Source organism: Rhea americana, unplaced genomic scaffold (assembly GCF_003343005.1).
Source record: "Rhea americana isolate MKP2758 unplaced genomic scaffold, rheAme1 scaffold_280, whole genome shotgun sequence".
NCBI lineage: Eukaryota > Metazoa > Chordata > Aves > Rheiformes > Rheidae > Rhea > Rhea americana.
Genome location: NW_028186402.1, coordinates 258871 through 273978, shown reverse-complemented (window position 1 = coordinate 273978; position 15108 = coordinate 258871). Strand labels below are relative to the sequence as shown.

The window sequence follows — 15108 nt, the reverse complement described above, 5'->3', positions numbered from 1 at the left end:
AATGGGAGATTTGAGCTTTACTTCTTTTCCTAAAAATACTAGAGGCACTCATCCTTGAAATTCAGGGTCAATTCTCTTTCTGTATTTTCCCATTATTCCCTGCTTTGGGCAATACTAGCAATGTAGCAATTGGTCCAGTTTGTTATAATTATCCTCATTTTTATTAGTTTAGTTTGGGATAAAAAAGTCAAAATCCCTCCAGCCCTAAGCAAACATGTTTAGCACTAATCTTTAAATTAGACCATCTACTATATTTCTTTACTCCTCCATCTTATCACAGGAGGCCAAATGAGTTTGAAAATGAAGCATATATGCTCTTTGCTATCTTTCGGTGAAGGAAGAGCATTCCCAAGTTTTTGCCATGTTTGATTGGCGATATCCTCCAGAATTCAATTATGATCTCTTTTGGCATCTAAGACTCAACAAGTCTGATCCTCCGCAGTTATCAAACATTTCTCAGATGTATATTCAAGTCCACTTTTCTAGATCATTGCACTGGAAAAGAGAGGAAAAAAAGGTGCTCACATGAGTAATATAAGACTCATTTGCCTACAACTCCTTCAGGTCTGCTGGCATGTTTTCTTCTTAGAGAAGAGAGCRATTGGTACAGCAGCATCCTTTCTTGAACTATGTATGAGCTGTTGATAGGAACATAAAGAGGCTCAGTATTCTTCCAAAAAGGATTACCATYTAGGAGAAGTACCACAACAGGGAGAAAAAGGCTTTTTTGATTACAGTAACTACAAAATTCAAAATGGAAAGAAAGTATGCTTGAAAGTAGTAAATTTCCTGGAATTCGAAAGGGTCACAGCTATATCTGCATCGTATACTGCTGTAGGCAAATTTTCCCACTGACCTCTAGAAATCACTTTYAACAGTTCAGGAAGTTTTTCTTGGCTTATCCATTGCATTGAATATATTATAACCTTTACATAGAAGTATCTTGCATCTGTTCTAAAATAGGCCTTTACTAGTATCCTAGTATTACATCTTACTACTTTACCATACCTAAAATTGAACCTGAAAACTCTCCTGCTGTTAGTTAAGAGAGATTCGGCACTTTTTTTTTTAATCTTCCCTTTTTAAAGGGGAAATTAATTCTTTACAGAGCTTACAGGCCTTTTTCAGAAGAAAAATATGCTTGWAGTTACTGTCAAGATGAGTAACAAGTTAAGAAGCAAGGTGACATTCCAGATTCAGCCAGAAAAYGTAATCAAGGCTACTAAATACCAAGGAAGTATCTTATAGTCTGTTGGCTTAGAGGTGTCCCAGTTCAATTTCCTGAGACCTCCTGCTTGACAATACTCTACTATCTGTCAGATTGAAAATCTGGGCTAGACTAGATAGGTCTCATGAAGGTGCAGCAAAGACAATCATAGAATCATAGAATCAGTAAGGTTGGAAGGGACCTCCAGAGATCATCTAGCCCAACCTCCCTGCTCAAGCAGGGTCACCTAGAGCATGGTAGACAGGGTTGCATCCAGGTGGGCCTTGAAAATCTCCAGAGGAGACTCCACAGCCTCTCTGGGCAACCTGCTCCAGTGCTCCATCACTCTCACAGGGAAGAAATTCCCCCTCACGGTCAGGCGGAACTTCCTGTGCTTCAATTTCTGCCTGTTGCCTCTTGTCCTGTCACACGGGACAACCGAAAAGAGTTTGTCCCAGTCCCCTTGACACCCTCCCTTCAGGTACTTGTACACCTTGATCAGATCCCCCCTCAGTCTTCTCTTCCCCAGGCTGAAGAGGCCCAGCTCTCGCAGCTGTTCCTCATAGGGCAGATGCTSCAGCCSTCTGAGCATCTTTGTAGCCCTATRCTGGACTCTCTCCAGTAGCTCCATGTGTGTCTTGTCCTGGGGAGCCCCGAACTGGACACAGGACTCGAGATGAAGCYTCCCCAGGGCTAAGTAGAGGRRCAGGATCACCTCCCTCCACCTTCTGGCAACACTCTTCCCAATGCACCCCAGGAKACCATTGGCCTTCTTGGCCACAAGGGCACATTGCTGRCTCRTGGTCAGTGTCATCCACCAYACAGATACAAAATCTTTTGTACAAGCGGTTATTTCCCCAGCCTTCCCAAATTTGATAACATAGCTGGAATTGGCCAGAGTTGTATTGGAAAATCTGGTATAACTCCTTTAAATAGTATAGAAAACTCAGYTGAAATTTGCTCCTTCCTGGGTTTATGCAAGATCATAAATAGCAGTCTCAAGAAACTAAGAATGGAAATCATCTCAACTGCAGATGTCCAAGGTGTAGTTATGAATGTCTAAGCTAGTTGTCTTTGGGAGTCTTAACTGTCAATTAAAGAGAAGAGGCACTTTCTGGATTGAATTTATGTCATTCAGACATGAAATTTCATCATTTCTCATTCAAAGATGGCATTGCAAGTAGATGTGAAKTTTTCATGAAATCCCATCCTAAGTRTTTCGTTTATTTTAAAAGAAGTCTTTAATCTTGAGAAGACATAGCATTGCTTCCAATGTGCAATGATGTTACAAACAAGGGCTAATCCATGTCTCTCTTAGGTCATTCAATATTAGAAAGGTTTCTCAGGACAACCTGCCTAGCCAACTCAGTTCAGTCAACTTACCTTCATTATCATTCATTTTCCTGAAGTGCCTGAGGAACTCACAATGTTTTATCTTCATATGAAATATTTCTTTCCTAATGCAATTACAAGCACATTAATAAAGACAGCTTCTAGATATCTTGCATCTGAAAGCAGGAGTTTTACTAGACAATAAAAAGGAAAGCACRTGCCATATACTGGAAAATGGAAAAAGTAATAAAAATTCACATTAATAAAACTGAGCAACTGAAAAAATGTCATCATCCTTAGCCMCCTTTCATCCTAAGATTATGACTGGGGAAAGCGCTAGATGTCCTATAGTAACTCAGTAAAAATGATATTACTGAAGCTTATGACACTGCAAATAAATTAATTTCAAAGGGATTTCAAGTTCCACAGCAACACGTTTTTGAAAACTGGCCTCAAGTACCCCAAAAATCTGTGAAGCTGCCACCTCCTCAGCTCTCACCTCCTACAGGCTCACCCCTCAGTCCTCTATGTAGGCATCCTTTGGAAGGAAGCTGCTTCAAGTAGTGTTCCCAGAATAGTTTAACTGGGTGAGTTTTTAAGAGAAAAGTCCTCTTTGTCTTTTACATGACTTTGTTCTCTCCCCSTCTATACCCATTCCAGCATCCATGTTTCCAAGATAATTCTGTTGGATGCTTCTCTGGGGGCTTCGCAGTAGGCCATGCATATATTTAACGCATCTATAAAGACAGCTGCAGTTTAGAGTTTGTCCCTAATTCAGTAATTATTCTTCAGTGCTAAGTGTAATTTCAGAAGCATACATCGTATGAGTTGTTCTGAGGGTATAAAAAGGATCCATACAARACATTTACAGACTACCTCTAGAACTCAGTAGATGAGAGACAGAACCCGAATATCGCAGGCAGGCTGACAAGGTGTTCCCAGGAGCTGAAGTACTTAACTTGTTCATTGTCAACATCTGACTGCAGTCTGTTAAAATGACTAGAATGAATCAAAAGTAAGTGAGGACTGAACTCCAAAAGAGAATATAATCTCAAATCTCACAGCAAGATGCTCTCAGAGTTTGATGCAGTTTCTGCGTTGTTTAGTAGAAAATGAATTGATGTGAATTAAAGTGCATTAGAAGTGCAGGCTAGAGAGGAGTGGCGGGTGACCAAAGCTATTTCTTTTGTCACTAGACTATTTTGGAATATGCATGTAGCATATAAAAACTAATATGATGGATTAAATTCCTATTTTAAAGGAAGAATATCCTGTATTTAATGAAAATTGCCTTAAGTGGGTATATGTGTAATACACCATTTAATGCCCTGCAAACACTGCATTAAGCCAAACAGGGAAAGACATTTAAAACATCTATTTTTAATCATCCCATTATTTTACTTCTTGGAAGTTTAAAAGACAGAGTTTCTGTGGAAGTGTATGCCAATTGATAGTATAAAATTTTTTGATTGCTCATTAAGATGATTATTAAGCATCTTGAAGTGCAGGCTTTCATTCTGTTTCTCATGGTTATCAGTATGAAACATTCCCTTTGTAAAGTGCATACTGTCCCAAGGCTAGCAGCATTTCAGCAGAGATTTTCTCACAGAAATCTAGAAACTGTCTTCTTCAAAGGAGGGGTTTTTTTCAGAGTTGGTTTTCATGGTGCAGTTTTTCTCCAGTAAATCTGTTTAAAACATTAATTGGGAGATGACATCTTTCTCTTCTTGACTAACTTTAAAAAAAAATCTGAACATATGATCAATGTCCATATACCTTGGTATTGCTTAAATGTCAAGGACAATTATGCTTTTTCTGGCTATCAAGTAGTGTTAAATATAGTAATGAGAATATGCAGTTTGGGTTTGCAGAAGGAGACTAGAGAAGAAGCAGTGTATCTATCCACCATATATCACAGCAGATCCAATGCAGTGTTTTATTTGAAAACCACAACTGCATCTTTTAAGCTCAGAGCTACATGTATGTGTATATTTATTCAGTGTAGARGAGTCTAATGGCATGGTTATTTTGGATCACTTAACACACAGAGAGAGTTCACCAATTCTGCTATTCCTTTGCATAAATCACCTGGATCCTTACTCCTCCTTCCCCTTTCTTCTCCTCCTCTGTGAAGGTGCTCCACAGTAGACATGGACAAAGCAATACTTTTTCTATTTTACACATTCTTAGTAATACCTTGTGCAAGAAGGAGAGGGAAGTGAGGCTTTCTCCACATTAGGGARTTCAAGGACTGTGATTTCACTCTGCTCACTTGCGATGGTCTTCCCAAATCTGCAGCTTCTTGGAATGCCAAATCCTTTCTCCTATCACGAAATGCGTGGCAGTTTATAAGAGTAATTGTGGTTWTTTGTCAGCATCAAGGTATAAGAATTGGTGGTAGAATAAGGAAACTGTCTCCTCCACCTCTTTGCCCCCACCCCTGAAATGAGAGCCATTCGGAATAACACAGCAGCCATTCAAAAAAAATATTGCCTGAGAACTAAGTTGATGGCATGGATATTTTTTTACCTGTGGATCTAATCCCCAAAGGTCTGAGCAGCTCTTACAAAAGTTTTATTAGCAGTGGGTGTTGAAAGCATTTTTCACTTTTCAGGGCTGGGTCATCGGAGAATGTAGTTAGCGGAATTGTTTTGCTGTGTAATTAATACACCTTAAGAGCTCTTTTGTCAGCAGTGTTGTGTTCCCCCTCTCCCTGTCCCCAGCCTCCAAAAATTTCAGGCTGAACTCATAATAAATTCCACTTTATAGCTGAGTGAGTAAGAACAGCTTAGCAGCAGGGAGTGTATACTTTACTTCTGAACATAATGAGTGGTTCTAATTTATAAACTATAGCTGTGGCTGAAAAATCCTGTTACCCTTTATTCTCAAATTATTTATGGCTTTCTCTTACTTTTTAATGGATTTTTTATTTTTCCTTTTTTCTTTTACCTGAAACTCAAGAGGATTTTTTTCACTGCWATATCATTCAGTGTGTGACAGAATAAGAGGATATTAGTTTCAGAATAGTGCTTTGTGAAGGTTTTTTTTAATAGAAAGGAATTTATGATGTGTATCCTGTCAGATCTATTTAAATAATTCCTAAAAGACTAGTAGAATTTGACCTTTGCTGTCAGTAATTATCATTGTCCTTGAAATTAACATAACAAATCGCTATTTGCATTTTTAAATTGATTATAATTGTCATTTTTAAAGACTCAGTTGACAGTCTTTGCACCCATGAGCATTAGTGAGAATTTCCTGAAAATAGAATTTGCAGAATCAAACCATCTTAAAATGATTTTTATACAAAAAGATAATTGTACTTGTTCGTTACACAAACTACAAGGGCACACATCTTAAGGGCTTATAGCCATTTGATTCTTTTTATAGACTCGGTTATGGTTCACTTAAATATACTGCTGGATTCTTCTTTTTTTTTTTTTTTTTTNTTTTTTTTTTTTTTTTTTTTTTTTTGCAGTGCATTTTAATCATATCTGCTTTCCAATATACAAACTGTGCTTTGAAATATAAATGAGTTGTGAACAAAGAAATATCAGTAGATACACTGTGTATGCATAAGGCAGGCCATTAAGATGGATGCCAGTAAACAGATATGCCCACTTTTGGGTACATTTTCAGTGGAAATTTTCCAGAGATGGCTAATTTAATTGTATTTTTGTGCAACAATTAGGAGGGAATTACGATAGTTCTTTCGACGCGGAGAAGGGAGTGGGCACTATTGTCATTGCAAAGCCCTTGGATGCAGAGCAGAGGTCAATATATAATATGACTGTGGAAGTCACCGATGGAACAAACATTGCCACGACTCAGGTAGAATATCACATTCCTTTTTTGGCAAGTTTTCATTTGTTAGTGGAATGTATATGCTATRGAAATAATAATTTTGCCATTCGAATCAGAACTCGTCCTTTGAGACAACTGATGACTGATACAGAGGATGTTTTTCAGACCTTTCCATCTGTTTGTAAAGAATTGGCTGTTGAATGTTTCAAAGTGGTATTTCTCCTTTTGTCCTCTTCTTACTCACACAAAAGTAATTCTCCTTCCTGCAGCTGAGAGAGTCCATATCAGAGGCGGCTAAGCTTAGATYTTGACAATCGTATCTCCTACTAATGGTCCAAAATACAATAGTGATTCTGTGGTGTCAGTGAATATTACTATTGATTTTATTAAATGGAATTTATGCCTCTCCTCCTTCCAGGACCCAAATATGGGACACAAGATCAATTGTTCAGAGAGGAAATTGTTCAGAGTGGAAACTTAAAATTCAAAGAATCTCTCTTTTAGTGTCACTGCTTGTGATTACACTGTCTTTTGGGGACAGCCCCAGTGAAGCCCAACAACCCAGGCTTGCGTATCAGGGTCAGTGACTTTGAGCAATTAAAAGATCGAGTCAAATAAATGTGAAGTGCTGGAGTAATGCTGGCTGTGACACATCCTTGTCGGAGAGCTCCTAACGGAGAGCCTGGATTTCTCTGTGTGGGTCCCGTCTGTGGGAGGTGGTTAGCACATTCGCCCCAATCTGGAGTCAGGATGTGGTCAAGGTACGTGCACAGCATCAGGGGCACAGCAGTCCAGGAGACTGCAAAGGGCAAAGTCCTTCAATACGAAGTAGAGCTGTGAGGTATGGATTAGCTAGGGCTGGAAGTCCTACATCAGAGTTAGTGCCAGAGTGTAAAGCGAGCTTAAAACCTCAGTATTATTTGAAACATAAGGATAAACACATACAAGTTCAAAAAGCCTGTGTGCAGCCTCAAATCTCTGATTAAATATGACCTATAGAGGAAATGAAGAAATGGATTTGGGATATTATTTGTTTCTTTATATGAGAGAAAGAAAGCCTTTTTTTTATATATATACATGTATGTATATACACACACATGCACACACAGATGATTCTGTTTTACCTTGCCTTTTTGTTCAAATGATTCAGATATAAATCTTTATTCACTGAATCACAACACTGAATTTCTTAAAAGACTATTAAATCATTGTTTTCTGAATCTAAATTCTTATTTTTCATCAGCCCTAAAATCTCCATCTAATTATCACTGTACCTGATCTGATAACTTGTCCTGATAATCCACTCTTGATAAGAAAACATCAGTTGATAGAAAATTAAGTAGTAGAGAATCTACTATTTTCCCAGTTAGTTCATATAAGTAATTAATTGCCTCTCTGCTAAAAATATCCCTTATTTTTTAACTTGATTATATCTGTTATGCCTTTCTCTGCTCGATTAAAGAGCTCCTTTAAAAACTGTATTTTTCTCCCCAGGAAGGCACTTGCTCAGAGTAATCAAATCACCTCTCAGTCTTCTGGTGGATGAGCTAAGCAGACTGACTGACCTCTTTACATTCTCTTTCCAGAAGGTGTTCTCTTCGGTCTTTGAGTAATTTTTTGTTTGTTTTTCTTTAAAATCTTGGCAACACTCTCAGTCTGCATTTCAGAAAAGGAGTGTTGAATCCCTAACACAGCATTTTTTCTTGCAAACATTTCAGCTAAACAAATATCAAAAAGCACAGAGAACTTCTATTTGCTGAATACAAATAACATCTAGTCTCATGGAAATTATGTTTCTTGTACTTGCTGCTTGTGATTTAATAAACTGTTCCCTATGCCAATCCTCAAAACTTTTTCTGATTAAAAACCCTACATTTTTAATTAAAACATATGGTAAAAACATATTTCAATAAAGCTGTTGCATTCTAAAAGAAGCCTAAGCATTCTTTGTAACAGTAATGTGACCTATTTAAAAATGTAAGAAAGACAGTCATTTAACATTCTAATAGTATATCCTTAGATAATCAGCGATGGGTATAAACCTTTCTGTCCTCCACTTCCTGCTCTCTACGCAGATACCATTTAAGCATTTAATTGTGGTCTGAATAACATCTGAGAATGTGTTTCTCTAACTTTTCACAGCARAGATGTCAAAAATGATCATTGTCTTAAACTTGCCAGAATGATGGCCTAATTATCCCTGCCTGTTACAAAATATTTTTGTATTTTTGACTGTACTTCAGTGGCTTCCATGACCGTATTCATCTTCATTTCCTTTTAGAACAATACTAAAAAAATTGAATTGATACGTTAAGTAAAATATGTCATAGGAAATGTCAAAAAAAAAAATCTACTGATGGCCTTGTTCTGAGTTCTAGTAAAATGATATTGTAAGTAGTTTTTCTTATGTGCATAGTACCACCTGCAGTTTTAATTATAGCTGCAAAAAGATATGGTAGAARAGGAAGTGGGGAGAAAGCAAAACTATAAAATCATCCACCTATATAAAAATAAAATAATAGAAAGCCCCCCAAAGCGTAATGGTTTATTATGGAACAGCTGATCTACATCATGCCAAATGGAACGGTCTTTCTTTTTTATTCCACCACACCTGTTTTCCCTTTATCTTTTTTCTGGCCTTTTGTCTATTACACAGTTGGAGGTGGTAAAATACAATGTAAAATGCCAAAGATTTTTGCCTCGGTAATATGATCTCTAGCAAAGACTTGTATAAGTTTCTCCAGCAGTGGTCCTGCATGCCTTAAATTCTGATAAAACGTTCACTTCCTCCATACCTTTCTGCAGACATACTTCACTACTATACCCTAAGAGGAAGAGAATCACATTGATTTAAAAGTTACATCTGTTGGATTAGCACTTTGCTGTTGTGAGGACAGACAAAAAAAAGTCTTAAGAAGCATTTTAATACATTCTCAAGCTTCATTTGTAACTGCAAGCCTATTTGGAACGAGGGGGATCAGGAAGGRGGGATCACCTGTTTACAAGCGTGAATGCAGCCTCCGAGTGGGAGCTGAGAGTGGCAGTCCTTGCGGAGCTGCTCTCTCCCACCCTGCTGCCCGTGCAGCTCGCCTCCGACCAGCCTGCAGTCCAAACAGGATGGTGGTGATGGGCAAGGGCCGAGCAGGGAATAGAAGATGTAATGTTGATTGTATGYTGGAGYGTGAAGCACCTGTCCCGACTGATTAACGTTGAGGAAGGCTGTCGGGAAAAGCCRGGGAGCTTTTGTTTTCTCCCCTTCKCATAATTCATCATCGCTCAAGGCCACGTGGTAATTTATGAAAGGCTGCACTTGTACRTTGGCTCTAAATCCCTGTGAAACATGATTCCTGCAGCTGCCAGCCGAGCTGTTGGCCTTGGGGAGGGGACAGGGGCGGCTGCTGCCCACACGTTCGASTGAAACCAGGAAGGCAGCTCGGTGCAGAAACCTCTGCTTCTAGCCGCTGGCCACAACATTCATCCTGCATGAGAAAGGATCTTTTGCCCTTGCTTGAGGACCTCCCAGTGAGAAGCTGATGTAATGGTATCTGAACCCTTATTCTTGCTACAACATTGACTAACTTCGACTAAATAATGTTAGAGAATCTCTTGGTCATGAGTCAGTTTATAATAAAGGCTCCTATTTTCGCACTGTACAACTCAGGTCCTTTATGTCCAAGTTCTGCATAGGAGTAGCATTTATTTCTTTGTAGAGCCTACTGCCTAGTGTTGAGTTTTACTAAAATACCCACAAAAGTACAATACAGAGGGGACAGTCGTCTAAGTGACAATATTTTTCACTTCACTGAGAATCTTGACAATTGTTTTTGAAGAGCCAACTCCTGGAGTAACAGCATTATATGAAAAAGAGAGTTTTCTGTCTTGCTTACTTTCTTGCTTGCTTGTAGTTTCTCATCATCCTAATTGTTATAAAAGTTTCCTTTAAAATGTGAATCCTGATAGTTCCAAACCAAAAGGCAAAAAGTGCCTCAATTTTAGTTGTTACAAAATCATCTCACACTTTCCAAGTGGAGGCAGTTCAAAGTTTTGAACATTCAGCTGGGAATGTTCACTTTCCCGTGAAAAGTATTTGAGATCAATACATTGTCACTCACAGTACTTTCAACCAGAGCTAAATAGTTTTCAGGCTGAAAGTGCATAAGGGAGAAGTTACCATTCATTGCCCTTTTCTATCTCTCTTTGCAGAAGGTTGTAGGGTTTTATTTATTCTTTCTGCTCAGGATTRACCTTTAGCTACAAATTTCAGGATATAGAACTTGGTCTCAGTTACTTGGTTTCACTTTTTAGAGAACATGTTTTCTTTAGAAGATTGTTTCTTAGAAATGAAGAGTTGATTAATCACACTGATTAACTGAGTGGTGAAGAGTTCTCCTTTAAGGACTGTGGTCAGACTGTAGATAAGACRTTAGAATCCTCATGTGCACCTTGGAGACATATTTACAGTGAAACTTGGTCCTTCAATGAGTTTCCAGCTAGTAAGCAAACAACAGCCCTCAGAACAGTCTGCTATTTTGCCTGTACCTCTCCAGTAAAACGGGAATATACAGAGCCGYGGCCAAGACATGGGCTGCGAATACATCGCTCATTTGAAGACCAAAGTTCTGAGCTGTGCACTGAAGGTCTGTGGCTGCCACTAGGACTGATGAGAAGATGTGGCATTTCAATTCAATTTTTCACTTTTCCTCAGTGCCGTATTTTCTCTAAACTAGACCCAGCCCATTCCTCAATTTTATTTCTGACCCATCCAGCAATCTGAGCAATGCCTTGCCTGTGAAACAAAGATTTTTTTCCCTGTTTTAACATAACACAGGGACATGTTAAAGTATAAATAAAAGGCCAATGAGGTTGGTAGGGAAACTATTTGCATTTTTATGGTAGGTTTGGGGTTGAGAGGAGAAAAACTTGTCAGGATCTAGCAAATAAAGCTGTGTGGTAACACTGTTGAAAGCAATATTAAATCAAAATAGGTTTTCAAAACCAGTACAAAAGCGTAACCTCAGTTTAAGCAATTCAGACATTTAATAGGTTGTACTACAACACTGTGCCCAGACCAAGCAATTAGCCAAGCTGATTTTTCCAGCTTCAAATGTCTATAAAGCAGCTCCTGGCATTTATCCAATTTTCATTCAAATACATTTGTGCCCAAACCGAAGGTATTTGTGATGGGCAACATTAAAAACAGCTTTGGAGAGACTTCCTGCATTAGGTTTTGGGCTGCTTTGATTTGATTGTATTTCTCTAGGCCTTTCACTTACCATTTTGAATACAAAGTCTTTGGTAATGCTCTGAGTGTTACTTTGCCTAATTTGCAAGCTTGGGGGCCCATGAATCCTTTATTTGAAACTTTCTTTAACKGTGGGAAATAGGAAGTGAGCAGGGAGAAGCAACTCTTTTATAGTGAGATGCTTGTTCAGACTATAAATTAGGCACTGCACAATAGAAGCAGAAATAGGCAAGTCTGCCTTTCTGAAGCCTGCAACATATTGGAAAAGATAGGAGCTTTCAAGGATAGCTGGGCAGAGATTGCTGTGCTGTAAGTTCGCTTTATGAGCATGGAAAAAAGACTTTCAGCTAATGTTTGTCTATGAAAAGTGTTTTGGTCAGTAACTTCGCGTAGTCCTCAGCAAAGAAGAATATCCCTACTTCACAGCAAACAAACAGCAAACATTTCCATTTGTCACCTTTTGGAGATGTATTGGGAAACTTTTAAAACCTGTCTTTGATTTTGCACAAGAGGTGTTGTCGCAGCTTAACACACCAGTCACCTGCATGATAGTGAATGATAGTTATGTAAATGCTTCTTCTTTCCATGTTTTTAATTTGGAAATAAATACAAAGAAAGTATGAAAGTAAACATACACTAGGAGTCTTTGAATCAGTTCAGCAGAATAACACCAGACTTTGGATGGTTTGTTTGAAGGACATATTACAAGCTGGTTAAGGCATAAGGTTTCAAGGAGGCGAATCCTTGCCCTTTTGAAGTCAGTGGGAAATTTGCCAGTGGTACCAGGAATTTATGCCCAAGTTTGGCAACCATTTAATGAACTTGAGTAACTTTCCTCATATTAGCAACCTACTGCAATTTAGCTTACTTAACTTCCCGTACGTTTGTAGCATCAGGTTTTCTATGAGCCTGGTGTTTGTGTTAGTATAACATTTGTCCTTTATTAAAGGAAAATTTCCCCTCTTTTTACACAGCGTCTTAGTAGAAGACATGCTACTAAGCASGAAGTCTTCTACAAAGGGAAGTGGCATTTTAAGATGACCTAATAATAGGGGGGATGGTTTAAAAATAAACTTAAGAATGCAATGTTCTGAACTTTTTTCCSAACTTTACCACTTCAGTTGTCATGTGGTTTTGATAAGTCATTTAATCTTGTTGCCAGGTTTTGCTTTCCARTATAAAGGATGAGGATTAACAGTCACTTGCTCCTCCAAAGTATTCTCAGGATTGAGGGAATAGAATAACACTACTTAAAATAGCRCTTGGGTTCTGGGTTTTTTACTTGATATTGTTTCAAGTATCTCCTAAGACTGTTAAATTTTCAAGAACAAGGTTACATTTTCTCCTTTTTCATAGTTCGTGAGTTTGGCAGAATTCTTTCTATAATCAGTATTCCCTTATATAGTGCRACTTTCTTCTGTTATGAGGGAAAATTGTTCCCTCAGTAGAGGAGAAACTGTAACTTTAAAATCACAGTTGACTCACAGGGATTTGAGAGGCAGCTGACAAAATTGAAAAATACCTCTRACTCTGTTTTAATAGAAGAAATTTTGAATCAATAGTATCACCTTCATTTGTTAGTGTCTCTAAACCATTGTAAGATCTCCAGATGGAAGTGGCTTTTGAAATGCAGCATATGTAATAAATAATATGTGTTACAATATGGATCACTTGACAAATCACTAAAACACAATCATCTCTAGGGAGGAAGGGTGCGTGCGACTTAAACAGGCGCTTGAACAGTTTCACAGCACATAGGAAATGAAAGAGGGAAAAAAATGTTCTGTTCTTGAAACTACCAAAATAATTTTAAGTGCACAGTTTCCTTGTAAGTTTAATGACCACAGYTAATGAGGACCTTCGCTTTTTATCTTTCACCTATCCAACCCTCTGCCTCCCTGAACGCCATCGTGTTTCCTATCCACGTCAGAGCATTGGCTTAGGACTTTTTCAGTGGGAATAAAGGCTGCTTCATGAATTATCACTGTATTTGCTGTATATATTATTTGCTGTAGCCTCATGGCTTTCCCTTGGTCTCTGTTTAGTTCGTGCAGTCTAGTGAAGGCCTAAGGGAGGGAGCGGCAGTGTGTGCAGTTGGTGCAAGCTTTGTGGTGGACAGAGCTTTATGCCCTTCTCTGCTCGCACAGTATGCCGGGGGGGGTCCAAAGTGCCCTTGGCGTCAGGACAGTGAACCTCACCACTGGCGTGCTCGTACGCCGCGTGGCAGCACCACTGGAGCAGTTAAGACACCTYGGGGCGCATCTGCACTTATTTTTTCTTACCAGGTAGTTTGAGCTTGTGCACAGTAATGTTAAAAGCAAACTCACACGTATGACTCTTCCCCCATGTTACAGCTTACTTTGTTGTAACAGTATCTGTACAGTCAAATAGACTGGATGTTTTTAATCAAATTCATTTGAAAAATGTTTACTTCTCAGACTATTGAAAATGATACATGACAAAGCTTTTGCTCACTGATTAAGTAAAAAGTAAAATAAAATGTGTTTTCTTGTTGTCTGCATTAACAGTGCAGCAGTAAAATAATCTGGCTGTGTAAGAGTGGTACCTGTCAACAGCTGAGGGTATTGTAACTACTACAGAATATGTCATTAAGTCCTAATCAGATTATCTCCAATTCAAATTGCATCAGTGTCTCGTCTTTACACAGCAAAATTTTAAGTTGTCAATCACCGCYTCTGTGTACCAGCAGAGCAGAATTGGAATCCTTTATCTTTTACCTCAGTTTTTTTTTTCATATATTGCAACTCATTTCTTCACATTTTTTTCAGATGTTTGTGTGTGAGAGAGACTTTTTCTCTCAGGTCAGAAACAGACCTTGATATACTGTGTATCAATAAAAATATAAAAAGCTAGGTGACTTTTCATCATTATTATAGGCCCGGCAATGTATGTTTCCCCCCGATTTTATTGCTATCTGCCCAAGACTGAAGCATAACCTAATATAAGTTTCTCTCTGCTTTACTCTGGCGTACCATAATCTGGTGAAAATTAAACCGTATGGAAAGCACAGTTGAAGTCTTATGTCTTTTAACTTACAGAGCATTTTATTTCAGCTGTCTCTTAAACATTTCCCAGGCTAGTTCATTATAATGGCTGCTTACAATTGCTCWTGTTCCTTCTGGTAATGTGTTCTGCAAACCCTTCCAAATATCATAGAAATCTAGAGTTTCATTTCTCTCTGAGGCCAACATCTGTCTGTGCAATATTGTAGTATAGGTATAATTGTATTTTTCTTCTCCTAAAAAAATACGAATGGACAGGGCTTGATCAAGCAAAGTAATAAAACGCTTAAAAAAGAGCCATGCACTTTTCAGAACAAAAAAGAAAATACCTTGAAAGATAGGTCAAGTCACCTTTTCCTAGGGAAGAGTCCAGGACACAACGTTTCCCAAGCAGTTCATTGGGCTACTGCTTATTTTGAAACCTTTGTATAAAAGCATAGTTCCATTTCATTCTTTGTAGAATTGTGTGTGTGCTCATCAAATACTATTCTCCCTAAAAT

At 38.3% G+C, this 15108-nt stretch overlaps 1 protein-coding gene across 2 annotated transcripts in view; it reads left to right on the top strand.

Annotated features, from left to right (window-relative positions):
* FAT3 (FAT atypical cadherin 3) overlaps nucleotides 1–15108 on the top strand; it is a 338378-nt gene that overhangs the window by 236937 nt on the left and 86333 nt on the right. For both annotated transcript variants that reach the window (XM_085308761.1, XM_085308760.1), the window contains exon 6: nucleotides 6231–6370. In XM_085308761.1, coding sequence (XP_085164887.1) covers nucleotides 6231–6370 — 140 coding nt within the window. The remainder of the gene's footprint in view (nucleotides 1–6230; nucleotides 6371–15108) is intronic.